The 26,692-nt window shown below is 35.3% G+C and overlaps 3 protein-coding genes across 3 annotated transcripts; 1 reads left to right on the top strand and 2 right to left on the bottom strand.

Annotated features, from left to right (window-relative positions):
* Positions 1-788: 788 nt before the first annotated feature.
* Positions 789-6,836, top strand: LOC138136867 (acyl-CoA Delta-9 desaturase). Its single transcript, XM_069056188.1, has 5 exons — positions 789-1,034; positions 1,102-1,232; positions 5,728-5,933; positions 5,992-6,177; positions 6,233-6,836. Exons 1-5 carry the CDS (start codon positions 893-895, stop codon positions 6,537-6,539), a joined length of 972 nt encoding a protein of 323 aa, XP_068912289.1. The 5' UTR covers positions 789-892; the 3' UTR covers positions 6,540-6,836.
* A 6,455-nt stretch (positions 6,837-13,291) lies between these two features.
* LOC138136860 (acyl-CoA Delta-9 desaturase-like) lies at positions 13,292-15,075 on the bottom strand. The gene is made up of 3 exons (XM_069056182.1): positions 14,919-15,075; positions 14,578-14,801; positions 13,292-14,362 (listed from the first exon to the last, which is right to left on the bottom strand). Exons 2-3 carry the CDS (start codon positions 14,789-14,791, stop codon positions 13,521-13,523), a joined length of 1,056 nt encoding a protein of 351 aa, XP_068912283.1. The 5' UTR covers positions 14,792-14,801; positions 14,919-15,075; the 3' UTR covers positions 13,292-13,520.
* A 5,213-nt stretch (positions 15,076-20,288) lies between these two features.
* Positions 20,289-22,294, bottom strand: LOC138136870 (acyl-CoA Delta-9 desaturase-like). Its single transcript, XM_069056189.1, has 3 exons — positions 22,084-22,294; positions 21,743-21,966; positions 20,289-21,523 (listed from the first exon to the last, which is right to left on the bottom strand). Exons 2-3 carry the CDS (start codon positions 21,954-21,956, stop codon positions 20,682-20,684), a joined length of 1,056 nt encoding a protein of 351 aa, XP_068912290.1. The 5' UTR covers positions 21,957-21,966; positions 22,084-22,294; the 3' UTR covers positions 20,289-20,681.
* Between the last annotated feature and the right edge of the window lie 4,398 nt (positions 22,295-26,692).

Raw genomic sequence — 26,692 nt, 5'->3', positions numbered from 1 at the left:
TTACCCAATGAAAACTACTCAAAACATTATATTTTTCTAAGGAACTGTAATTGGTTTAAAACCATAACAAACTCATTCAGTTTTATTGTTTGCTTGATAAACCTAACCTCTCTTATACCTGTCATTTTAAAGGTTCTTGATAGTTGGTATCACTTTTCTTGCATGCGTCAAAATTCAAAACACAAATTGTCAAAAGCTAGTACCTACGATACTACAATCATTTAGAAACACTTCGTATATATTTTTTAAATCTAGTCGGTTGATGTCCTTGCTCGATCGGTATGTCTCGAACATGTCATGTATTGAAAACTTAATTCACGTTTCTTTGAATTTTGAAATTTTTATAATGAAGCAAATAAAGTTATTTGAATTTAAAGATTCAACTTTGCGTTCTTCTTGCTAATTACTACATACTTAATAATTACTATTTAGTTAATTATTTTAAATTATTTTAAAAAAATTATTTTTTTTAAATTATTGTCTTTTAGACGTCACTAACTAATGACCACTCTGAAAGCGTATTATCATATTTGTAGAAATAATTAGTGAATACTAGACACCTAATTTAAAGCGAAATGTTTTAATTTGTTTAGAATTTTCCAGCAATATATTGATTATAAATCATTTTAAAGTTAGTCACTTTTATAATTAGTTTAGGCAGACTACAACATGTTTTAGATCATTAATTTCTTACGCAAATGTATTCTACTTTCTTAACAAATGGACAGGTAAATACGTTAACATAATAACAATTCGACGTGGTGTATGGAAATATTCTACAACTTTGTTTCAACTATTTCCGTAGGCAGTAAAAGCAAAACCATTCAACAGTCAATACGCTTTTACACTTCGTCGTCTAACCGTCACTTGTCAATATAACAATTCCAGTAAGATGTCTTCCGAAGAAGATAAACAGTCCATCAAACGTGAAGTGAACTGGTTATGTGTGATTTTTAATCTTCAGATTTTGATATCTTGTATTTGTGGCATACATTTTATTATTTACGAAGCTTATTTTCTTACTACGATTTTCAGTAAGTTCGTGGAAACCCCGTTTCTTTTAAAATCCAAATCAGATATAAATTCTTTGAAACTTTTTAGGTTTTGTGTTGATCTTGTTGAGCATGTTAGGTGTTACTGCTGGATCACATCGATTGTGGGCTCATCACTCCTATCAAGCCACAACAGGCTTGAGGATATTTCTAATGCTTTGTCAGACTTTAGTTGGACATGTAAGTAACATATTACTAATATTATTATTTTAATTATATTTGCTTGGAGCGTTTTAAAAATATTTGTGATTGTTGAGTCAACTCAGTTCTGCTGTGCCACTAACAGAAAATTTTATGTAATTGTTTTCATAATATGTAGATATTTTCTTCTAATATGGGCATTGTGTGAAATAAGAATATCGAGAGTGAGAGCGTACATATTTGCACAAAATGAAACGACAAATATTTGACAATTCTCGGTTTGAATTTTTTTTTCGCAAAGTGGTAGAAATTGTCCTGTGTAAATTGTCACAAGCATTTTTATTAATGAGTGCATCGTAAATCGTTCCAAAAACTTGGAAAAAACGTACCAATCATTTATTTTTTCGCCACACAAACTCTACAGTTTTATTAGACTGATTTGCAAGAACCTTAAAAGTATTTTGAGGCGACAATCATTATTAATAGATTTCGCGTTCAAAAGTACACACTACGAAAACTGAAAAACTTCCACGAACAAAAGGAAATTTTCGGTGACCTTGAACTCAATACAAGTACCTTCCCACTTAGCTATTAATAAACTGATTAATTAAAGTCAAACGGTGCTAAACTCGACACATCAAGCTTGGCTAAGAATTTTCTTCATATTGTTTGTCCAAATTTTATTATTAGGTACACTGGAAAATTGTATCAAATAGTATATTGTTATACGAGTTCCACAAGACAGTCTATTGTCGAACGAGAGGGTTTAGAGCACGGCGAACGCAGTGAGGAGTGCTCTAAAGGAACGAGTTCGACAACATGTCTTGTGAAACGAGTATAACATGCAATTTTATCTACTGACAGTGTTAAAGGTGCAAAATAGAAAAAAGTACATAAGAAACCTATTCTATTTGTCGTTAGGTTGGAGTACATCATTTTTTATACAATTCATTACTAACTTGATAATTTTGTCGCTTATTTAAACTCCACGGCTCATCACCGGCGCAACTAATTTTCCTAAGATTAATTTTGCTTTCTATTTTTCTTTTTGTTAAAATGGATATTTCTAAATTTGATGGTTCATGAACTGTGAGCGCCAAAACGTTCTAATATATTTTGGAAATATTTTTTCTCTTGGACCTTTTCGAAAATAACTCAATTATATTTCATTAAAGGAAAAACTTAGAATGATTTTCATTGCTTCGTCTCTCTTCGTTTCTCTTATTATGTACTATTAAGTATTGTTTGTAAAATTGGAATTTCACTGTCACAATGTTTTCACCTTTTGCTGCAAGGTGACACATGTTATGTGGCCATAAATCAGAATTTAATTGTCTATTCAAATTAGAAAAAAATTGTGGTGGCGTCATTGTGTAAAAAAGGGAAAGAGTTGAACTATCCAAATTAAAGAAAAATATTTCATTTAAAAAATTAAGTAGACTTTTCCGAGTCTTTTTCAAAACTCTGAACGGGAAACAAATCATTTCTATTATGTCAAAGTTTTGCCTAATGCTATTTTCTTTATTTCCAAATAAATAAACACTTGTTCTATATTTCGTGCCTAAATTAATTTCCAGTAATATTGTTAAGAGATATACAGAGCGATTCAGAATAATTCAGAAATTTGAATTTGCCATAGAAAAAAAAATCCACTGTTCTCTCGTCATTGATAAAAGCAGCTCATTAATGAGCAGCTCAACGTATAAAAAAATAAACCATTTTTTGTTGTATTTGCTAATAAAAGCGAACTCATTAGTTGATTTTAATTTATTTGTGTCTCAAACAATTTTTACTGCAACTGCAAAATGAAATTTCTTCACTATCGCGCCAAGAACAATTTTGTTCTTATTTATATTCATATACAGGGTGTATTAAAAATGGGGTATAATATTTACATCACATGATTCTATGTTAAAATACAAGCAAAAAACTCTAGTACCAATTTACTGTGAACCTTCTCCTCATGGAGTTATTAACAGTCAAACTTCAATAACACATAATTCAACAAGTAAGAAAAAATATTCCAGCACTAATTTTACCATTTTGACTATAGGTTTATTTGTAATTTTATTTTAAAAAATGTTGTTCATAAATTTTGAAGCTATTGCAACATCGCAACTAAGCTAGAGTGATTTTTCGAACGTCAGAAAGTAACAAGAATTGTGATTAACGTCATTTTTGATAATAATAATAATTTAAAAGATTTTCGTCAAAGACCAAATTCAAATTAGAATTTTTTGTTTGGTCTCCAACGTAGATTCGCGTGACGTAAATATTATGGGCCATTTTTAATACACCCTGTATACACTACGCTTCATGAATCACCCAGTAGATTTAATAGCGAACTTTTTTCTATTTTTGGAACCACTTTTATGCATTTATTGTTACTAAATTACAACTATTATTTACTTACTTTGTTTTAAATTCCTAAGGGAATTTTTCATTCCCTAGGCATTAATAAATTTCTTTAACAAAGTGAAAGCAAACAATTTTAAACGCATGTAAACAATAAATAGTATTTTCCTGCAATGGGTATGGTAAATAGACGGTTCATCCATGGCTGCAAAACATGTATTATGGTCAATAATATTCGTTTATTAATTGCCCTTCGCTACGGAGATTAATAGTGTCATTTACATTTCCAAGATAATAAAAACGACAATATAGAAATTCAATATTTTATTTCAAACAGAATTCTAAATCTTATTTGGCAACAAACTAGAAGCAATATTTGTAGCTTCATCAATCTCCATTTTTCTCTTGTCAGGCAAAAATTAAGAAGAAAAATGTTCCCGTTTTGTTTATATTTTTACGGAATGTTTTCACTATTAACATTCCTTGTATCTTAAATAACTGTGAATTTACTATAGGATTGTAAATAAAAATATATAGATATTTTTTATTAACATTTATAATTATTTTTAATGCATTTCGATTCGTTAATCGAAAGGACTTCTTGTGGTTATGTCACATTATACATATTGTAGGAAATCTTTGCACAATCATTTGTGGAATGGGTGACTCGCAACAAACCAGGGTCGCCAAATGAGCGCGCGACAAAACGGCGCTACGACAAAACAGCGCACTATTTGTAATTTCTTTCATGCACTTTATTTGTAGCAAAAGTCAGTTGCAATTTACTATATCAATATAAAATATAATGTAACTAAGGAAAATCACGCATTTTCATTGGTTTATAACCTAATAAATGATATAGTCAGCTAAATTCACTTCCAAGTCTTAATTTTTTGTAAATAAATTATACAAATTTGGAGGACTTTAGCAATGTAAAATATTTAATATATTAAGCAAAACGCATGTTTTAAAAAGGCTCACTTAATGGGTAAATGCATTGGATGTAACAGAGAAAATTAGGTAAATAAAACCAAATCTAACGACAATAGTCCAATTGGGAGGTTTAAAGCAGTTTACCCTGTAAAGCGTAACGGAATAATAATACTTGGTATCGAAATGTATACAGAAACATATCCATTTGCGCACCTATCCCAGTTGCGCCGGTAATTTTATACAGATGAGAAAGTGCAAAGAAAAATATTTTTGACAGTAACACATTTAGTATTGACCCTACGGTATAAACTGTTTTTCTAGTTTATTATATTAAATTGTGAATAAAATCTCTTCTATGGAAATTTCTGTACAGTGTACAATGAACAGTTTCCGAGACATGGCCGTTAATATACTAGTCGCAAGACGTAAGTGAACTCACCTTTGACCGTGCCTATGGCCATGGTTGTTGAATTCGCACTACTATTGCATTTATTCATCAATTTTCATGTTTAGTTGCTCATCTAAATAAAATTATTTTTATTATAGTACCTGTGAAATTATCATGGCTTAAAAATAAAAGGGATTGTAACGATTTGAAGTACAGGATAGTAATACATATTATTATCTATAATCTACATTATGTCATTAAGAGTAAAAGTGAGCCTTTTTGTGTCAGAGATTGAAGACCGACGCGAAGTCGGGGTCGGCAATTGGGCGAAGCACAAAAAGACCTTCTACTCTGAATGATATTGTATACTATTTTATCTTCAAGCGGATCACAAAAAAAATCAGGCATGAACTCATTTATTTTCTTTTGCTGCAGTTACAGTAAAATGACAATTTTCAAATTTTAAGGCGCCAGTAATTCCTAGGTCTCTTGTTTCAATATTATAAGTACTAAAGTCTAAAGTTTACTTTTTAACGTTGAACGACCATCTTGCTATTTTTAATTTTGACATTTTGTCATCCGGGCACATGGGATAATTTAATTATCAAATATGTATTTCGTGTAAGTGATAAATTGTAGTTAATAAATAAATAGTGACAAATGCTTCATTATTTTCCGAGTGTCAACTAACCAGAGATGAATCTGTCTACTGAAAATCTCTTTTTTAACAAAATTCACAGAAATGTCTCCATTGAGCAGTGACAGATGTTTTCAGAGCCTCCCTTTTTTACATTCTTCTCAAATATACTCGTATGATCCGAGTTCACATTTTATAACCATTTGTACTGTTTTTTGCAGACGTCAATTTACAACTGGGTGCGCTTGCACAGAGTACACCACAAATACTTTAAGACAGAACTGGATCCGTTAAATTCCGAAAGAGGTCTCCTCTTCTCTCACGTCATTTCCAATAATTTCCACCTAAGTCCAGCTCAAGAAAAAGCTCTGGAGGAAATTGACATGTCCGACATAGAGAACGACAAGATCGTGATGTTTCAGAAGAAGTAAGTTTCCACGATTCCTTTTACAACAAATCATCCACATCAAATTCTGTTGTTTTAGATTTTACTGGTTCCTGTTTGTAATCTTGACGCTACTGCTTCCAATAAACGCACCAGTGGAATATTGGGATGAAACTATCTTAAATTCAGTTTTTGTCGTTGGATGGTTACGTTTCGGTATCACTTATCACTTATCCCTTTTGATTCACAGCGCCTCTAATATTTTTGATTATGGCACTACAGAAAAGTAAAACGTATTAGACTTGCTTAGACGGCGAACTAACAGATAGATACTTTTTCAGGAATTCGTACGACAGCAATTTAGTTTTCTTCATAAGTAAGTCTTACTGGTTGTCTTATCACTACTTGTTGCCGTGGGACTACCAGACAAGTGAATATGGTAAATACGGCACGGACTGCACATCTAAGTTTATTCGAGTCTGTGCAGCGCTAGATCTTGCCACAGATCTAAAAACTGTTGATTCTGCAATGGTACAAGAAGCTTTGAGTGTATCTGTCATTGAGAAGAAACCTATCGAGGTGTGTATAAAGAATCTGGCTGCAAAACTACCAAAACAGCATTATTTAACGCCGTCAAAATTCAATTAATTTTTTTAGGTATAAAAATTGTATGCCAGGTAATTTAGAAACACTTATGTATTCAGATAAAATTTAAAAAATTCATTTGTATTAATTGCTTTGACTATTTTATCTCATCTAAAATATTTGTCACAATTTTTTTCCCGGTATTATACCATAATAAATTGTGTTTACATTTCCACTCGTCTATAGTAAAAACCTTTTAGATGTGGACTGTCAAACTCAAGGTTGCTTAAAATTTATGATTAAACTGTACTTTAGTGAGAAATCTGTCATAAATTCCAAATATAATACATTAGAAGCGCGCCTAGTTACTTTTCCTAGTAGTGCCAACTTAACGACAAGTCCCAATCCACATCTATAACACTCCGACCATACCTATTTAGTAGATATGTACTTGTTTCGTGACTATACAGTAATTGTTGTTCGTTACTTGAAAGAAAAATCGTTTAAAAATAATTGAAGGTTTTATCTGTACTGTACCCCAATCTGCCCATCCCAAGGATTTTAGGCAGATATAGGTAAAAACAATAGAATTGTTGTTATCTGCAAGAGAAGAAATTTGCCATCTACGAATATGTCTTTAACATCGTTGATAAACAGGGAAAATAATATCGGGCCGAAATGTGACCCTTGCGGCACTCCACTTGATGTTTTGAAGTGATTAATGGACCTAACACCGTTAGGAATGACAAGCTGGGTACAATTATTTATGAAAAAAGAATTTAGTCAAGACAGAAGTGGATCGTCAATTGTGAGATATTGCAGCTGATACAAAATATTAATGTTAACTACGTCTACGTGTAGAGATGTTGGATTTTCTCATGGGCTATGAGTCATATCTGAACAAACGACGAATATCGGTCTCAAGTAGGCGCTACAAACCGACCGGAAAACATCGTCATTCGTTACGTTAGCGTAAAGTAGTCGAGGTTTTCAGTTTTCATTTACAGATTTTTTACTGGTTTATCGCTTGCACTTTCGCGCAGAAATCTTCAAGGTCACAGCCCGTGAGAGAATCCAACACCTTGAGATAGATTTGAATTCAAATCAACCGCCAACAAAAGCCATGATAGTACCGATGTCGGTACCACCAGAGACCACTAGGGACGGGGGTGGAAGCCATGTATATCGTGACCCAGCTGGGACCCAGTCTCGTTCTCGTAGTCAATTACCCACGTGGTCGCTTGTTTTTGCTGTGTTTTTTTGGTCATTTTGTGCTGGTAATGGCCTTATCGGGAATTTATTCCCAAAGTTAAATCGCACATTTGGGTAAGTACCTTGAAACAAAGCACTGCATCGAGTTAACAATATTCTGTATTTGTAGAAGACGTCGAAGAAAAATGGGTGATGTTGATGTATGGGAAAGTATTTATATCTCGATTAGAATCGATGACAATGGGGTCGATTCACCACAAGAGGAGATCCATGTGGATGTCTCCAAAAAAGCAGGGTTAATTCATATAGAATACGTGCACGTCGTAAGAACACTTGAAAAAAACCGTTACATACGGTTTGGAGATATCCAACGGACTACAAGTCCAACAGAGACGCCATAATGTTGGATTAAAAAGGCGGGGAAAAGGTTACGTTTTTCTTTGGAACAGAGGCAGCGAAAAATGATTTTTATGAAACTATCACCATAGTTACGTAATAGTTATTTACGAACCGAGTGCGAGAAGACATTTTTCGTACATGAGCGTATTATTTGAGGCACAAGCGACGTAGGAGCGAATGCGCGAATGTGCCGAATACCTCTTCGCGCATCGAGGTTTCTACAATATTTTTTTAAACGAACATTAGCATTTTTAAATTATTACCCAATAGTCCAATAGTTTCCAATTTAGTGAATAGATGGCGCTTGCTCAAGTGTCAATCGAATTAATAGCGATTTATTTTCATTCTTTAGAAATTTTCAACATCCAAATTGGAGAAATGACGTTTTGTAAAGCAGATTTTATTATTATCATGTCAAATTATTTTCAGAATGCTCAAAAACGCCAATGCTTTTTGGATGATTTTGCAACACTAGTGCGCGAAATCTACGTTCGCGGTTAACTGATGCGTTTGCGAAATGTCATTTTGAAGTTAGTGAGTTCAAAAATCCTTATCAACAGTTACTACTTTTTTACAAGTGGCCAGAAAGAAAAATACATATATGTAATCTGTTTCAAAATCAAAAATCCACCACCTGTTGAATTATGTTGGCAGACAAAAAGAAATCCCTAGAAAAAGTTTAATTTTTTGGGTTGGCTCAACCTTCCGCCAAAATTTGACATTGAGCTGTTGAGTTTATTTACGAAACACAAAATCATTATTATGTACAAAAAGGTTTTAGCTACCATATCATACTTTTTGAGTGAAATAATAAAATGAGAATAAAAAACACGATGAACTACGACCAAAACGACTGTCCAACAGTTTTCTCTCATAACCCCACTTTTTTCTGACACTTGCAGACACACTAAAAACAAAAGTCGGCGACGTTGTCGGTTGTATTTTCGAGGTAGAATGCACTGTTGGTAGATTTTTGATTTTGAAACAAATTATATACCTAAACTTTGTATGAAAATAAATTCATGAAATAGTTTATGTGTAATTCTTTGTTCTTTATGTGCGCACTTGTTTTTTACAGATGAAATTATTTTCTACTGTTTTTTTTTTCAGCTCTAACTCAGGAAACTCAGAGGCGTCATGAATTTATAGTGTATTTATTACAAATCAATATATAAATCATAAAAAAATTGCTTTTTGAATACACCTTTGAAAACAGGTCTGTGAATTCGCTTCTCTCATAAGGACTTTGTCCGAATTTGTTTGGACGAAACCGTATTCATTTTTGTGCTGAACTGACCCAACAAAAAACAGGGCAAAAAGGCGAATTTTAAGTGTTTCCAAAGGATTTGTAAAGCTCACTGAACGAAGTGAAATTCAGCACAGCCTCGCCGAGTGCAAGAAATTGCAAACAACGTGCTGAGCCTCAAATTTAAAGAAATGTCCTAACGGCCAGCCCGAAAAAGCTTCTTTTGAAGAACGTGGAAGAAAGAAAATAAAGAAAAGAAAAGCAGAGGCTAAGTGAATCAAACTAGTTTGGAATACAAAGACCAAATGTGGTCATCTCTTGTTTTATCGTAAACGTCTTACCTTGATCTACGTTGATTTATATTTGCTATGCACAGACAATTTATTGTTTGGCGATTTACCCCTTTGCTTGTAAACTTTGCCGAAATCGAAAAGTTGTTTTTTAGGTTAACAACAGCACATTGTTGACGTTTTTTTACATTTCCAGGAAAACTCTGCTTACCAGTGACATCGCATTTGGCATAAAACCCGTAAATTACCCATTCTTGCGAATGTAAAATGTTGCTCTTGTTAATTTTATACATTTTCTCCATTATCAGATAAAAATAAAAATATATAAAAATATAAAATACATAATAATCGCTTGTTTGCATAGAATTCCGCTACGACATGACTAATCATTTGTAACGCCTGCTCTAATTTGTTTTCTTTTTGATCACATTGTACAATACGAGTATGTTGTACACATTTTAGCTGCAGGATTGTTTTACTGGTTGCCTAGCTTAGGAAATATCTCAATCCTGGTATAAAAGTAAATTAATTTCAAGTAGGTATCTAGGAAATAATTCAGTCTTTGCTTAAAAATCAGGACATTCGGGGTTGCAATCTCTACACTTGATGTATTTTTTATACAGGATGTTTCCTAAAAAACGCCACAAGCCATATCTCCGGTATTTATGGCTCGATTGAAATAAAACAAAAACTGGAATAAATAAAAAGTACATATACCTACTATGGAAAACAATCCTAAACGCAATATTTAGGTATTACGCTTTCTGTCATCTTTTTTTTTACTCTTTTTTTCGTTACTGTTAAATGCATTCTAGCATGAGGTCCTAGTACCAGAAACTAGAAAACCAAGCATCATGGTGTCCATTCAACAGTATGAAGTGCAATCCCTGTTAGGTACAATGTGTTTTATTTTTGCGACCCGGTGATTATATTAAAACTGTTATTAAAGAATTCGTGTTAGAGATGATAGTGATAAAAAACAATTGACTAATGCTTGAACTCGTAAAACATTCTTTTAACAGACGTGTAGGATGTTGCATCAGCAGTAGTCGTCACATTGCGATAATGTGATTTTGGAAACTGTTTTTTATTGTTTTTCTATGAACTCATTTTTATGTAGATACTAAACATTAAAATTTACATTGGGGAGGTCATAAGCGTAAGGTGATTGTACTCGTCAGTCTGCAGAGGAAAAACACAAACAACGTAAAAAGAAAAAGTGAGGTTAGCTTTAAACAGCTCATCCGTGATCCGTCATCCGTGGTGCGTTCACAATCGACTCTTTATTAACACCTACTCCTACTTTGAGGTGTAATTTAAACAACACCCGATATTTTTGTTGTATAATACCTAGGAGTATAATATAGGCACCACGTGACAGAGTCATGTTATTTGTTATACAACGTTTTTCACCTAAAAGTACGAGGCCGACGAACGAAAAATGCAACACAATATTCAATTTCCATGAGTGTAATAAATCCTATTTTGCCAAAAAGTAGTTTAGACATTCCAAGTACATACAATGAGGGACATGGAATCCTGGGCAGTCTGTTATTGTCATTTCAAAAAGTGTCAATGTAAATGCACCTTTACCGTCATTATAATTGATATTTTCAAAAAAACTGTCAACTTAGTTATGAGTAGCTAAGGTATGGTTTAGAAATTTTGACAACTGAATGACACATCTGCTTTCCATGTCCCCAATAGTACAGTCAAAACAAGCATTTTATTTAAAATTTAATTTTGAAAGTCCAGGAGTTTTTTGAATTTACTATACTTGTTGAATTAAGTTGTCAAATAAAAAACCCTTAGGGCCAGTTTATAGAAAGAGAATTAAATATTTAATTCGAATTAAATTTTAATGCGCGATTAACCCTTGAATCCGAAACTTCAATTGGTTTGATCACGTGTTCAGTTAATCTGGCATTTGGTTACGATTAACGTAATTTCGCTTCTATAAACTGGCCCTTACTGTTTTTAGGAATTTTTGTTTGGTCGGTTGCGCATAAAAGCTCATAATTATTCCAAGTAACCAATGGATTGGTAACTCTATACTCTATTCTAAGCAACCAATAGGGAGGTCGCATATCGTTGCAGGTTTTTGTAAATGCGCGCGCAACCGCCTACCAGGAAAAAATATACTAAATTATCAAATTTGTCTTCAATCTCAAAAATTATTTTTTCTAATTTGGGTTTAGAATGTCGTGTTGGCGTTTCTTTTATATTTTGGCCTGATATTTTTGAGATTATTTATACAGGGTGGTCCCGATATAACCTGCCAGAAGAAATCCAGTAATAGGTGACGATGAGTAGAACTCATACACAAAAAATGTTTCTAATAAAAGTCTTTTCGTTTTCGAGATAAAAATAATTGAAAATTTGGTCAAAATTTGCTTTACGCTAATGAGTTAAGCGGTTTTAAAAAGGTAATTCTGGTTACTTGGCTGCAATTTCTTTAGTAACGGTACCTGTAACACCTATGACATTTGTCAAGTTTAATTTTAAATTTGCGAATCCTTCAAAAAGTTATGAAATTCACAAAACAAGAATACGCCGATTTGCATTTACTCTATGGCGAAATACGTGGTAATTCAAGACCGGCAAGGCGACCATACGGCGAGCGTTATCCTGAAGGGGTCCTTCCGTCCCGTTGTACTTTTGTGGAGCTACATCTGCATTTATGTGAGGTTGGTTCTGACTGATTCCAATACGATGGCGTCCCCGATCCTCCATTTAACTCCTCTGGATTTTAATTTTTGGGGCCACACGAAAGATTTGGTATACGAAGTTGAAATAAATCCAAAAGGCCAACTCCAGAAACGCGTAACAGACGCCGCCAACCACATTCGTAAAAACCCAGAAATGCTGAATTCTGTTTATGAAAATTGGTACCGGCGTACTCAAATGTGCTTAAATGCCAACGGAAGGCACACAGAACATTTATTATAAAATAATGTTTCTAGTCTAGTTTACCTTTCATTAGTTAGTAGATATTCTCAGTTAGAGTTGAAAGTAGGAATATGTAAAGTGTAAATAAATTTATTCAATACATTATTTTGGCTATTTAACCACAATTAAGACGATACTCTTATTACACAGTTCTTCCACAATTTTGCACACACTACCTCTACATTTATTTACACATTGAAGAACACCACTTTATTTATTACTCATTCATCTCAGTCTACAAAATCAGCTTTTGCACCTAAATAAGCTGGTGAATTAACGCACACAGTGTACAGCGTTTTTAATAAATGTCATTAATTTGATTTAGTTTGTCAGATTTGAGATTTGTCATAAACGATTCAGGTACCTATGTTGCTTAGATACTGTCATCCTTACAAACACCAACAATTAATTCCTGAGTAGGTACGTATTTTTGTCGTCAGCAGCGTCGAATGGGTGTGGATAGGGGTTAATTTATCCCCATCGTTTTGGACCTAATGAAAAGGGGTTTTTTGGAGTTGTTAGATCCTTCTAATGACCCAGAATTTTTTTGGCAGCTTATATCGGGACCAGCCTGTATAAATATTTAGAAACTACACTTTTCGTTAAAACTTGGTTATTTTAGTGAATTTTAAGTCGGAACGTTTTGTTGTTGTGAACAAAAATGGAGGATTTCAAAAATATAGGTACTTATTTATTTTGTAAAAATCTTTACATTACAAAAATCCTATCACTAGCTCAAATCTTCTCATTAAGTTAAAGAAAAATACAGAAACAACTTCATCACAATTATCAACTACTGGTTTTCCTTAAGCTATATCACTGGACTTAGAGAAATCTACACTAAAATTAACATTAGACAACATACGAGTATTTGTTAAACAATTCAACCATCAACAAACTAACAGCCAAACAATAAGTTACCTAAATAGTGTTCAGTCTCATAAGCTACTAATGCACGGACTTCCTGTGCGTGATGATGGCATCCTGGTAATCCTCAGAGGACTGATCCTTGTCCCCCCAACCCCAAATTTCGTGAGATCCGTCCCCGGTTCTCAACACCCTCTTCTTGATCATTTCCTCTGACACCGTCTTCAACTCGTAGGCCCAGCCAATCTTGGCGAAAAAGTCGATAAAAGCAGCCGAGAAGTTCACGCTGTATTTTCCCAGCTCCGACGTCTTGTAGTCCCACGGGAAGGTGTGATGGTAATTGTGCCATCCCTCCCCCAAAGCCAAAACAGCCACCACCAAATTCTCGGCAGGATTGATAAACCGGTCGTAGGGCTTGTCACCCCACATGTGCGCAGCCGAGTTCACCAACCAGGTGGCGTTCAGCGTCAGAGCGTATCTGAAGAGGTTCACGCAGAAAGCGTTGCCAAAAGTTTCGTTCCAGAAGTACATGGGCACAACAGTCGGCATCACGAAGCTGATCAAAGGCATCAAGATGTTGTAGTACTTCTTCTGGAACCTCAAGATAGGATCGGCCCACAAGTCGGACAAGTCGATTTGTTTGCCCTTCTCTTTGACTTGAGGGTGCTTGCGGCACAACAGCCAGCCCACGTGCGAGAAGAAGAAACCTCTCTTGGCGTTGTGCGGGTCAGCGTCGGTTTCGCTAAACTTGTGATGGACTCTGTGGTCTCGCGCCCAGTCGATGACGGAGTCCTCGAAGGCTAGCGTGTTGCAGAAGGTCAAGATCAGCCGCAAGGGCCACTTGGCTTTGTAGGAACGGTGGGCCCACAGTCTGTGAGCACCCCCGGTTATTCCAAAACCTCCAAGCTGGTACAGCAGGATAGCTGAAACAAGAAGAAGTTATCACAAACGTAAACATCTCGCCGTAGCTATTAATAACAGCTACAACAGACGGAGTGGAGCCGCGCTCATTCAATGATTCAACAAGTTCACTGTTACAAAGGTCAATGTAATGTTGTTGGCTTTGAAAATTTTATTCGCCGGGATCTGACTCTGTCAACGAAATATTTTGATTGGTTCAAGATTGTGCAAAACTTACCGTAAGCAGAAGTGGCCAGTTTGGCCGAAGTGAACATCAACCACAACCCATAAAGGGCGGCCAAGTGAAGATACGCGAAGAGAATGATGTTCCTCCAGACCAACTTGAGTTTGCGATCGTCTGGTTTGGACACTTCAGCGGGGGTGTTGAGAGCGGAAATTTCGTCATCGGTTTCGTGAAGCACACCGGTGGGGAAAGAAATGTTTGGTGCCATAATCGACAAACTGGAATGAAAAGCTCGTGTTAAAAGTGATCTGCACGTAAATCTAGGTCTACAAATAAGACTCGGAAGTGACGGTGAAGAAGTAGATGACGAAAAACGATAATAAACCGGTACTCACTGTATGTTCTTTGGGGCAGAAAAAGCGGAAAATCCTCGTTAGGGGTTGCAGTTTTGAAGAAAGCACTGTTCACTGATCAAAACAATTACAATTAGTAGTCACAAGTAGAAGCGTTGTCAATGACTGTCGTCGAATTTGCAAACGCCGGTTTATATAGGAAACATTGCGGTAAGGTGTTGATGAGCGATTAGATAGAACAAATTTTTCACAACATGCTTGAAGTCCAAAGATCAGGTAGATCTGAACTACGAGTGTGTTCGATTCAGAATTCATAGTTCGCGGGCACCGGTGATTTGACGAGTCGGTGGCGTGATCCGATTCCCTCTTCGGAACGGTGCACGAGATCTCGAGATCTGCCATGCTCTGTTCCGGTGTGATGTGTTGGGCCACGTCTGTTTCCTACCCTGGATAATTTCGTCTTTTTGCGTTCATGGCGATTCAATAATTTAGGGGAAAGCCAGATTTGTATTTTCCGATTTAATAGTATATTATGATACAAGTTTATAAGGAAGCTACGCGTCGTGCTCTTAAACTCGTCGCGCGTGCTTTAAAGGCCCTTATGAACGTGTATCATACGCTATTTTTATTATACCTGCACTACAATCTTAGAATTATAATAAAAAAATTATAATTATATAATAAATTATATAATAAATTCACATAATATAACACAGACATATAACACAAAAATTAATAAATATTTAGAGCTGTCCGTTGCTATGAGAAATCTTTGGTGTTTAGAAAAAATTTCAATTTTACCACTTGTAATTTCAGCAACGGGAATAGTACCGCAATCTCTTTTTAAAAACTTAAAAATTCTGGATTTAGATAACACATTGGTAGTTGAAATTCAAAAAGGTATATTATTATACTCATGTCACATCGTGAGGAAGTTCCTTAACATTGACACAGAACATAATACACAACAAAGTCAAAATGCGGAGGCGAGACGCCGGTAATTATGTTGATAAGCACTGCACTATTACTTGATAGTAATATCCGTAATAGTGTATGTACTCCGGCAAAATTGCCGTGCCGCCGGGTGGAGGTGGGATACGAATTAAAAAAAAGAGAGTTTGTCATAAAGACGCACGAGAGAAGTGAAACTTTTGTATTACAGGAAAATCAGAATATTGTAAATTATCACTGATAGACGCAAGAGGAGGTGGCTGAGCCGAGGTGCTAGTTGCTGGTTCATTGTCTTTATTATTTATACCGTTTTTTTCACATTCTGAACTGTCACTTCACTCGTACGTTTTCTCTCACGCCACGCTCTTGTTCTTTCTGCGCCTGACTTAGGCATATTCACAACAAAATTGTATATTTTAACGATAACCCTAAACAATATCGAAATGCGTAACTCATTGTTCATTTTTAATTAAAAGAGAGGACATTATCGATAAATGCCGTGATTGTGACAAAGACAGAAGTATACACAATTTTAAGGGATGTTTGTATCGTGTCAAACAGATTAATTTAAATAATTAGACTCCAAATTAAGTGAGATGGAAATATTGGCGCAACCGTTGTGCGAGACAGTGTTTACCCCCACCACTTTTCGTCACACAAAAAGGTTGCCGATCAGAATTTCAAACTCCTCCCATAAAAAGTTTCACTTCAAAAAGTAAATTGAAATACCTTTTTTTGTTCGACATTGTCAAAATTTGAGAATTTTCTCCTGTGTGGACGGATTTTGATAAATGTCACAACTTGTCAAAACGAAACGTCAAGCTAATTTTAAAGATTTTAAGCGATTTGAAGCTTTTAAGGGTTTCGTCGAACAAAAAAACGTTGTATTCAACTCGTTCGTGTGCAAATTAGGCTCAATTTACGCACGAACTCGTTAAATAAACTACTATTCCGAAGTAATCTGTGTCATTAATCGTTGATATAGAAATGGTCAATTGTTGTTGTTTCGTTGCTATCATAAATTGTCTATAAATATCTATTTATCATTGTTCAAAATGTAGATGAATTTGTTGTTACCTAAGCAACCCTTAAAGCCTTAGTGTTTTAAAGACCCTCTTTCGCACGCATTTTAGTGTCAAAAACAGGGATTATGATTAAGGTATAATAAAAAATTGTTTATTTTTTTCCGCTCTTATATTTTTTTTGTGCCTCTCAATCGACATTAATAAAAATCCATTTTATTCAATTCTTTTTAAATACAGGGTGTTTTTGAAATGTGTGCACAAATTTTAACCATGAGCTACTGGCTTCATGTAAAACTCGGAAAAAATATTGAAAAAATTCTATGTCAAAAAATAAAATAACATTTATTTTTTGAGCTACAATTTTTTTAAATTGCTTTTAGTTTTCTACGTTGTCCTATAACCCCGTAGGTAAAATTTCGGCACATTTTAAAAATACGCCTTCTATAGCATAGCAAACAAGGAAACCGCATTGGTGTACGTTTTATAAAATATAATATATAGGGTGTATTTTTAAAATGTGCCGAAATTTTACCTACGAGGTTGTTTGGCAACGTAGAAGACTAAAAGCAATTAAAAAAAAAAACAGAATGTGTCGTAAAGACGCACGATAGAAGTGAAACTTTTGTATTACATGGAAACATTGTAATTATTCATCAATCACTTTTAAATAGCATATTCACAACAAAATTGTATATTTTAATGAAGAAAATAAATTATAAACAACGATAACACCAAACAATATCGAAATGCCTAACTCATTGTTCATTTTTAAGCCTCCAAATCAAAGAGAGGACATTATCGATAAATGCGCTGAGTGTGACAAAGACAGAGACACTGCACCCACTCGACCCAATAGTGTTAACCCCCACCACTTTTCGTCACACAAAAAGGTTGCCGATCAGAATTTCAAGACCTTCCCATAAAAACTTTCACTTCAAAAAAATGTAGCTCAAAAAATAAATGTCATTTTATTTTTTGACAGAATTTTTTAGATATTTTTTCCGAGTTGTACATGAAGCCAGTAGCTCGTGGTTAAAATTTGTGCACGCATTTCAAAAACACCCTGTGTATTAAAAAAAAAGTATTACATTCTTTTTTTGTTCGACACTATCAGAATTTGAGAATTTTCTCCTATGTGAACGGATTTTGATAAATGTGACAACTTGTCAAAACGAAACATCAAGTTAATTTTAAGCGATTTGGAGCGTTTAAGGGGCTCGTCGAACAAAAAAACGTATTTAACGAGTTCCTGTGTAAATTGGGCTTTTTTTGGATTGAGTGGGCCAGATTAAAACGCGAGTGAAACGAGCGTTTTAAAGGCCCACGAGTGCCAAAAAGGCCCAATTTACACACGAACGAGGTTTTTTGATGTATAAACAACCTCGAACATGCCTTGTTTGCACTTACCAACACTGCAGCAGGTAGTGCAGCAGTGTTTTATATATTTTAAAGCTCCATAACTGCACAATTACGAATTCACATCTTCAAAAGCAGACCTTATTGGTTATAATTCGCATGTCATATTTTTCAAAGGTAAATAAATAGGTTTTCTTAGGAACCGTGATTTTTACGTGAAATTGAATGTGAATGGAGTTGACGTTTTCTGACATTCTTTGTGGAAAAGTGAAAAGAAAGAAGGTATTTAATAAGGTCTCATTTTTATCGAAAAAGATGAAATTGGTTTTGATTTGGCTTTGATTTGAAATTTTGTCACATATATCCCAAGTGCAAATTTTTTTATCGGAAAATGTTTTGCTGAACGAAAACATCCATAAATGAGGTCAGAAGACCAATTATTATCAAATAAGAGCACGAGACGAAGTCGAGGGCTTTTATTTGATAATAGTTGGTCTTCTGACCGAATAATTTATGGATGTTTGAGTTCATTAGCAAAAAATTTGCCGATATTAAAATTTTGCACGAGGGGTATTATACGGCTGATTATTTCCTGAATAGAATGAAACCAAAAGAAATTATTTACACTCCTTTTTATTCAAAATAATTTGTTTAAAAAAAAATCATGTACCGAAATTTTTTATCGGATTTATTGCACAGTGTGCATTTTAGAGAAATTTTATGGGGTTATTTTTTGTTTTCTCGTTTTGATTGGTCAATATTTGTCACGCAATTGGTTGCTAAACATATGAAGGAAATAATAAAAAAAAAAGTTTGCGGTCAACGAAAAATTTTTGTAATCAAGTCGTTTGTTAATGGGCGATTAATAATCTCAACTATTAAAGGCACTCACTCGCTACACTCGTTTGTGCTTTAAACGGTTTCGATTATTAATCGCCTTCATTAACAAACTAGTTTATTAAATAACTATAAATTGGGTGCAAAACAACTCAATATTTTTAGAATTGGTTGCAAAAACAACTCAATATTCTCATCACCGCACTTTTCACCTAAAAAATGACAGTGGCAGCGACAAAAATTGACAGTTCACAATTCACATGAAAGTGGCAAAAATTTCATAACATGGGCATGGCCTGCTTCGACTACAATCATTTATAATAACCCTGTATTATAAAATTATACCTTCAACAAAAAATGCTTCTGATTTGTAGAAACAGCATCTCGCATTTTGAAAACCTAATTAAAGCTTTTTCCGACACTCGCAAACACACTAAAAACAAAAGTTGGTGACGTTGTCGGTTGTATTTTCGAGGTAGAATGCAGTGTTGGTGGATTTTCTATTTTGAAACAGATTATAAATATGTATAACATATTTTGTAACTAAATTTTGACTCTAGTGAAAAATTTTTATTCCCAAGTGCAGTCAAAACAAGCATTTTATTTAAAATTTAATTTTGACAGTGAAGGAGTTTTTTGAGTTTGCTATACTTGCTGAATTAAGTTGTTAAATAAAAAACCCCTACTGTTTTTAGTAATTTTTGTTTGGTCGGTTGCGCATAAAAATTCATAATTATTCCAAGTAACCAATAGGATTGGTTACTCTATTCCAAGCAGCCAATAGGGGGGTCGCATTTCGTTGCAGGATTTTGTAAATGCGCGCGCAACCGCCTACGGTTGGCTTAAAAAAAAAAACGGGAATTGTCAGAAAAAGTTCTGTCAGATTTTATTAAATTTTTATAGTTTGAAACGGCCTTTTACAATTTAGGTTAAAAAACGGCACTTATGTGTCAGAAATACTACTGTCAAACAGACAAAAATTGACAAATTAAATTTCCAATGCACATTAGGTCAAATTTCATTTCCCGTTTTTTTTTGAAGATTTGTCAAATTTGTCTTTAGTCTCAAAAATTATTTGTTCTAATTTGGGTTTGGAATGTCGTGTTGACGTTTTTTTTTAATATTTTGGCCTGTTATTTTTGAGATTATTTAAATATTTAGAAACTACACTTTTCGTTAAAACTTGGTTATTTTGGTGAATTTTAAGTCGGAAGGTTTTGTTGTTGCGAACAAAAACGGAGGATTTCAAAAATATATGTATTTATTTTGTAAAAATCATTTACATTATAAAAATCCTATCACTAGCTGTAATCTTCTCATTAAGTTAAAGAAAAATACAGAAACATCTTCATCACAAATATCAACTACTGGTTTACCTTAAACTATATCACTGGACTTAGAGAAATCTACACTAAAATTAACATTAGACAACTGGGAGAGATAAATAAATAAAAATTATAGTTGCATTCCCTATCCTGGAGTATCGAAAAGAGAGTGCAATAAGTGTGCATAATTGTGAAAAATATGCAAAAGTTAGTTTACCGTTGAATTTATATATACCTACATATTTGTTAAACATCAACAAATTAACAGCCAAACAATAAGTTACCTAAATAGTGTTCAGTCTCATAAACTACTAATGCACGGACTTCCTGTGCGTGATGATGGCATCCTGGTAATCCTCAGAGGACTGATCCTTGTCCCCCCAACCCCAAATTTCGTGAGATCCGTCCCCGGTTCTCAACACCCTCTTCTTGATCATTTCCTCTGACACCGTCTTCAACTCGTAGGCCCAGCCAATCTTGGCGAAAAAGTCGATAAAAGCAGCCGAGAAGTTCACACTGTATTTTCCCAGCTCCGACGTCTTGTAGTCCCACGGGAAGGTGTGATGGTAGTTGTGCCATCCCTCCCCCAAAGCCAAAACAGCCACCACCAAATTCTCGGCAGGATTGATAAACCTGTCGTAGGGCTTGTCACCCCACATGTGCGCAGCCGAGTTCACCAACCAGGTGGCGTTCAGCGTCAGAGCGTATCTGAAGAGGTTCACGCAGAAAGCATTGCTAAAAGTTTCGTTCCAGAAGTACATGGGCACAACAGTCGGCATCACAAAGCTGACCAAAGGCATCAAGATGTTGTAGTACTTCTTCTGGAATCTCAAAATAGGGTCGGCCCACAAGTCGGACAAGTCGATTTGTTTGCCCTTCTCTTTGACTTGGGGGTGCTTGCGGCACAGCAGCCAGCCTACGTGCGAGAAGAAGAAACCTCTCTTGGCGTTGTGCGGGTCAGCGTCGGTTTCGCTAAATTTGTGATGGACTCTGTGGTCTCGCGCCCAGTCGACGACGGAGTCCTCGAAGGCTAGCGTGTTGCAGAAGGTCAAGATCAGCCGCAAGGGCCACTTGGCTTTGTAGGAACGGTGGGCCCACAATCTATGAGCACCCGCGGTTATTCCGATACCTCCAAGCTGGTACAGCAGGATAGCTGAAACAAGAAGAAGTTATCACAAGCGTAAACATCTCGCCGTAGCTATTAATAACAGCTACGACAGACAGAGTGAAGCCGCGCTCATTCTGTGATTCAACAAGTTCACTGTTACAAAGGTCAATGTAATGTGTGTTGTTGGCTTTGAAAATTTTATTCGCCGGGAGCTGACTCAATCAACGAAATATTGTGATTGGTTCAAGATTGTGCAAGACTTACCGTAAGCAGAAGTGGCCAGTTTGGCCGAAGTGAACATCAACCACAACCCATAAAGGGCCGCCAAGTGAAGATACGCGAAGAGAATGATGTTCCTCCAGACCAACTTGAGTTTGCGATCGTCTGGGGTGGTCACTTCGGCGGGGGTGTTGAGAGCGGAAATTTCGTCATCGGTTTCGTGAAGCACACCGGTGGGGAAAGAAATGTTTGGTGCCATAATCGACAAACTGGAATAAAAAGCTCGTGTTAAAAATGATCTGCACGTAAATCTAGGTCTACAAATAAGACTCGGAAGTGACGGTGAAGAAGTAGATGACGAAAGACGATAATAAACCGGTACTCACTGTATGTTCTTTGGGGCAGAAGAAGCGGAAAATCCTCGTAAGCGGTTGCAGCTTTGAAGAAAGCACTGTTCACTGATCGAAGCAATTACAATAATTAGTAGTCACAAGTAGAAGCGTTGTCAATAACTGTCGTCGAATTTGCAAACGCCGGTTTATATAGGAAACATTGCGGTAAGATGTTGATGAGCGATTAGATAGAACAAATTTTTCACAACATGCTTGAAGTCCAAAGATCAGGTAGATCTGAACTACGAGTGTGTTCGATTCAGAATTCATAGTTCGCGGGCACCGGTGATTTGGCGAGTCGGTGGCGTGATCCGATTCCCTCTTCGGAACGGTGCACGAGATCGGCCATGTTCTGTGGTGTGTTGGGCCACGTCTGTTTCTTAGCCTGGATAATTTCGACTTTTTGCGTTCATGGCGATTCAATCATTTACCAGATTCGTAATACTATAGTAATAGTATATGATTATGATTATGATACAAGTTTATAAGGAAGCCTTTAAAGCACGCGCCACGAATTTAAGAGCACGACGCGTCGCGGAGTGCTTTTAACGTCGCAAGTGCTTTAAAGGCCCTTATGAACGTGTATCATACGCTATTTTTTATTATACCTGGACTTCAATCTTAAAATTATAATAAAAAAAGTAAATTGAAATACCTTTTTCGAAGTAATCTATGTCATTAATCGTTGATATAGAAATGGTCAATTGTTGTTGTTTCGTTGATATCATAAATTGTTTATAAATGTCTATTTATCATTGTTCAAAATGTAGGTGAATTTGTTGTTACCGAAGCAACCCTTAAAGCTTTAGTGTTTTTAAGCATTTTAGTGTCAAAATCAGGGATTATGATTAAGGTATAATAAAAAAATGTTTATTTTTGTCCGCTCTTATATTTTTTTTGTCCCTCTCGATCGGCATTAATAAAAATCCATTTTATTCAATTCTTTTTAAATATATGTAGTAAAAAAAAGTATGAAATTCTTTTTTTTAAACTTTAACTATGCCAAATCACACTCCTCCGTGAGCGCAATTTGCTTAAAAAGGGGTACAAAGGTTTTCCTTCACGTATTAATATACAGGCTGTTTGATAAAAAACCCCTCAACCCGTAACTTTTTTATTTATTATCCGATTTCAATGAAAAAAAAAAACAAAGATATGCTTTCTCATGCGCTACAAAACAGCCATAACTTTTTTTTGCCTAATCTTCAATAGCATAGACTTTTTTTTTAATGGACACATGTATTTTTTTTGCACAGTCTGGTAGGTTTTTTTTTTTCTAAATCTAATGACGTATTAAAAGTTATCATTTGATCAATAGCTAACTGAAATAAAAAAAAAATAATTGTGGTTCAGCTTATTGTGAAATTTTCAAGTGTGTTCTGAAAAACAATCGGAATACAAATGGCAACAAATGTCAAGTGTCAGTTTGAAAATTTTCTATATATTCTCCTATATCTTAAATGATCAATATCTAAAGATTTTTTAAAACCATCTAAAATAATTCCGGCTTCCATGGATGTTGATATTCCATTCCAAGTTTTATACAGTGTGGAATAAAATGATTTACATCTAGTTACCTTTGGAATTTTTGCACATGTAAATTTTCCTGTACCGCTCTACTTTTTTTTTCGAAGTGCCGAACTATTAGTTCTGTCAATAAATATCATCAATCGAATTGACAATTGTTACAATTTACTAAATTGCATTAACAAACGTTGATGACCACTTTCAAGACTAGCTATGACTTGCTTTTGTTAGCTCCTTTTTAAATTCAATCTCAACTTTGCATTCATATCATCCCTTCGCAATAAATCACATTTGGAATTTGGATATATATTTTGAGGTTAGGCTTTCTTTTTTTTGTAGAGCGGCATTTCGTATTTTTACAGGGTAATGCAAAGGTAACTAGATGTAAATCATTTTATTCCACACTGTATTATAACACGTATGAGAAGGAGTTATTTCTTTTGACTTTTCATAGATTTTACAAATTTTACAAAATTAATTTTTTACGCTGACATAAAACTTCTTTTATCCTAGCTCCTATTATACATCCCACACCAGATAGAGGGTTGTAATTCTATTTATAGGAATGTTTGGACCACGCAATGTCAACTACGACCGTTATGTAGGGAATTGCATCACTATATAGAGTCAAATTTTTTACCCATTTGCGATGACGTCATTATTCATTATCTAGTAACTTCAGGTATGTTTGAGTTTGATCATAAATAAATAAACGTATAGTCCAATGTTTACCCTTTTGAGGTGACGTCACCATTTCCTTATTCGCTTCCTCTCTATTGAAACGACAGAAACAGAAAAACACAAAAAAAGCGGTACGTTTATTTATCGTTGGTTACTTTGTGGTTATTTTATGCTCCTGTCAATTTGGCTATTTTTAATTTCTTTCACTTATTACATTAATTAAATAACATTAATTATAATAGTTATTTATGATCGATTAAAATTTGTTTCTAATCCTAGCTCAAACATACGTGAAGTTACTAAATAATGACGTCATCGCAAATGGGTAAAAGTTGGAGCTACCGCTTCTTTTGTTTTTTTCTGTTTCTATCGTTTCAATAGAGAGAGAGCGAAGAAGGAAATCGTGACGTCACCTCAAAAGGATAAAAATTGGACTAGGTATACGAGTACTTCCCCAGCTTCTTCTCACTCAGTGATAAAAACCTCGTTATCAAACGATCGATTTCTAATCTATTCATTTTCACATAATCTGCTTCAAATTTGTTTAAATCTGTAGTGATCCAGTTTAAAATTTAAATTTAATTCCCGGTACCGCCACAAGAGCGCACCAAATGTGAAGGTACTAGCGGTTAGACTAGGAACTAAAGGATGGGGTTGGTAATCCTGGGGGGTTGGCAACTCTGCGAGCGGAAATATAGCGGGGGTGAAGCGGGCTCTCGCGCGCGTTGTTGAAGGGGGTAGGTCAGTTTTGTTTGGTTTTTCGAAACGAACACACCGTGCGAAGAGCGATCCATATTCCCAAAATTTGTAAGTTAAATCTGAATCAATTACACTATCCCCGTGAGGAATTCGACGTTTTAATTCACCTCGGGTAATGTATCCCCGTTCGTTGTCCCTTTTTTTGTTTTTGGGACCAGGACCACGTGGTCCTGGTAAGGGTATGTTGTAGATTTCATTTTGCTGCATGCTATTTCTTTCGAGAAGCGCCCATTTGTTCATTTTAAGCGTTATCCCTAAGTTCCTCCCGGGAGGTTAATTTTTCAGACAATCTGTTACTTTCCAAAATTAGTAGCCGTCGTCCGAACCGCGTGCGTTCATTTTGTTTTTTTTTTTCTTTCACTAACATTTTCTAACGGCACTCGACCCGCCATTTTTTTGTTTAACATTGCCAGCGATTATTGTATTCGTTATTTATGTTGCTTAGTGATATTTGTGCCCTTTAAAGTGTTTTTATTTTATCGTTATTTAGCTTTGCGCTTTGTTGTCTTTTATTTGATCATTGTTTAATGTTGCGTTTGGTTTTACTTATTTTATCATTGTTTAGTGTTACGCTTTGTTTTGTTGAATTTTCTAATCGTTTAATGTTACGCTTTGTTCGATTAAATTAAACTCGGGTTTTCTTTGTGTTGTTGCTAAGCACCGCTAGATTTCGGAAGAGTTAAAGTAAAATGTTGTAAGTGCGCCACTATGGGAGTTAGGTGACAATCAGGAAGTCGTGGGGTTGTCTAGTAAATTTCTGTGGAGGCCACGGTTAAGTTATGGCCGTTAGCGGAGGCGGACCTAAGTCCTGCTCGATGCGGCTCTGGGATGCTGACGTGAAACCTCCGTCGCGGTTCTAGGGACCGCGGGTTTGTCGGTCAACGGTTGGTTGGAGAAGGCGGACCTAAGCCCTGCTCGATGCGGCTCTGGGATGCCCATCGTACAGGCCCGAGCGCTTCTATTACTCTTTCTTGGTCGGTAAAATAGTCCGACGTTCATTTCCCCGAGTAACTAGAAACGTCGCTGGTCTCAAGCCGATTCAGATTATTCTTCTGAGTCCCTTCGCGGCCGAGAGTTTATTACCTCCAGCTCTAAGCTCCTGTCGGCGTACCTTGACCGGGTAGTTACTAATTAAACTTGGAATTGTCATAACTTATTGTAAAATATGAGTAATACCTGGGATACAGGAGAGGGTTTTTATCCGTCCCTGTCTGTGATAACTGCAATTGGTTACTTGTGTTTTTTTTGCAACATTTAACTTGTCATTTACCCGTTGTGTTTGTTTTAAATTTTGCTGTATTAATATTGTTGTTTGTTTTTTTTTGCAATGGCCTCAGTTAGTTAATTTTTCTTTACTTTGTTATCCTTGGCCCCCGTTAATTTTGGATTTATTTCATTTGTTCGCCGAAAATCAACGTTATCACAGGCATTTTTCAATATTATTTGTTTTATTCGCGGCACTCTTCCAACTGGAACCCTCATCGTTTGCATGCCGAACCTTTTCCGCCAAAACACAACGTAAGGCTCCTCCACTTCGATGACGATCACGACCACATTTGTTACCGTTTTGCACAGATTCGAATATTTGGCGGAAAAAGTAATGTATTCAGGTCATTACAAATGTACAATTATGCAA

The sequence above is a fragment of the Tenebrio molitor genome, chromosome 8 (genome assembly GCF_963966145.1).
Source record: "Tenebrio molitor chromosome 8, icTenMoli1.1, whole genome shotgun sequence".
Taxonomy (NCBI): Eukaryota; Metazoa; Arthropoda; class Insecta; order Coleoptera; family Tenebrionidae; genus Tenebrio; species Tenebrio molitor.
This window is presented reverse-complemented; position numbering and strand designations above follow the sequence as displayed.

Coding starts and splice junctions, on each gene's coding strand:
- LOC138136860 (XM_069056182.1), bottom strand. CDS start 14,791: ATGGCACCAAACATTTCTTTCCCCACCGGTGTGCTTCACGAAACCGAT. Junction 14,363..14,577: donor ACTGGCCACTTCTGCTTACG/GTAAGTTTTGCA, acceptor TTCTTGTTTCAG/CTATCCTGCTGTACCAGCTT.
- LOC138136867 (XM_069056188.1), top strand. CDS start 893: ATGTCTTCCGAAGAAGATAAACAGTCCATCAAACGTGAAGTGAACTGG. Junction 1,233..5,727: donor GTCAGACTTTAGTTGGACAT/GTAAGTAACATA, acceptor TGTTTTTTGCAG/ACGTCAATTTACAACTGGGT. Junction 6,178..6,232: donor GATTATGGCACTACAGAAAA/GTAAAACGTATT, acceptor ATACTTTTTCAG/GAATTCGTACGACAGCAATT.
- LOC138136870 (XM_069056189.1), bottom strand. CDS start 21,956: ATGGCACCAAACATTTCTTTCCCCACCGGTGTGCTTCACGAAACCGAT. Junction 21,524..21,742: donor ACTGGCCACTTCTGCTTACG/GTAAGTCTTGCA, acceptor TTCTTGTTTCAG/CTATCCTGCTGTACCAGCTT.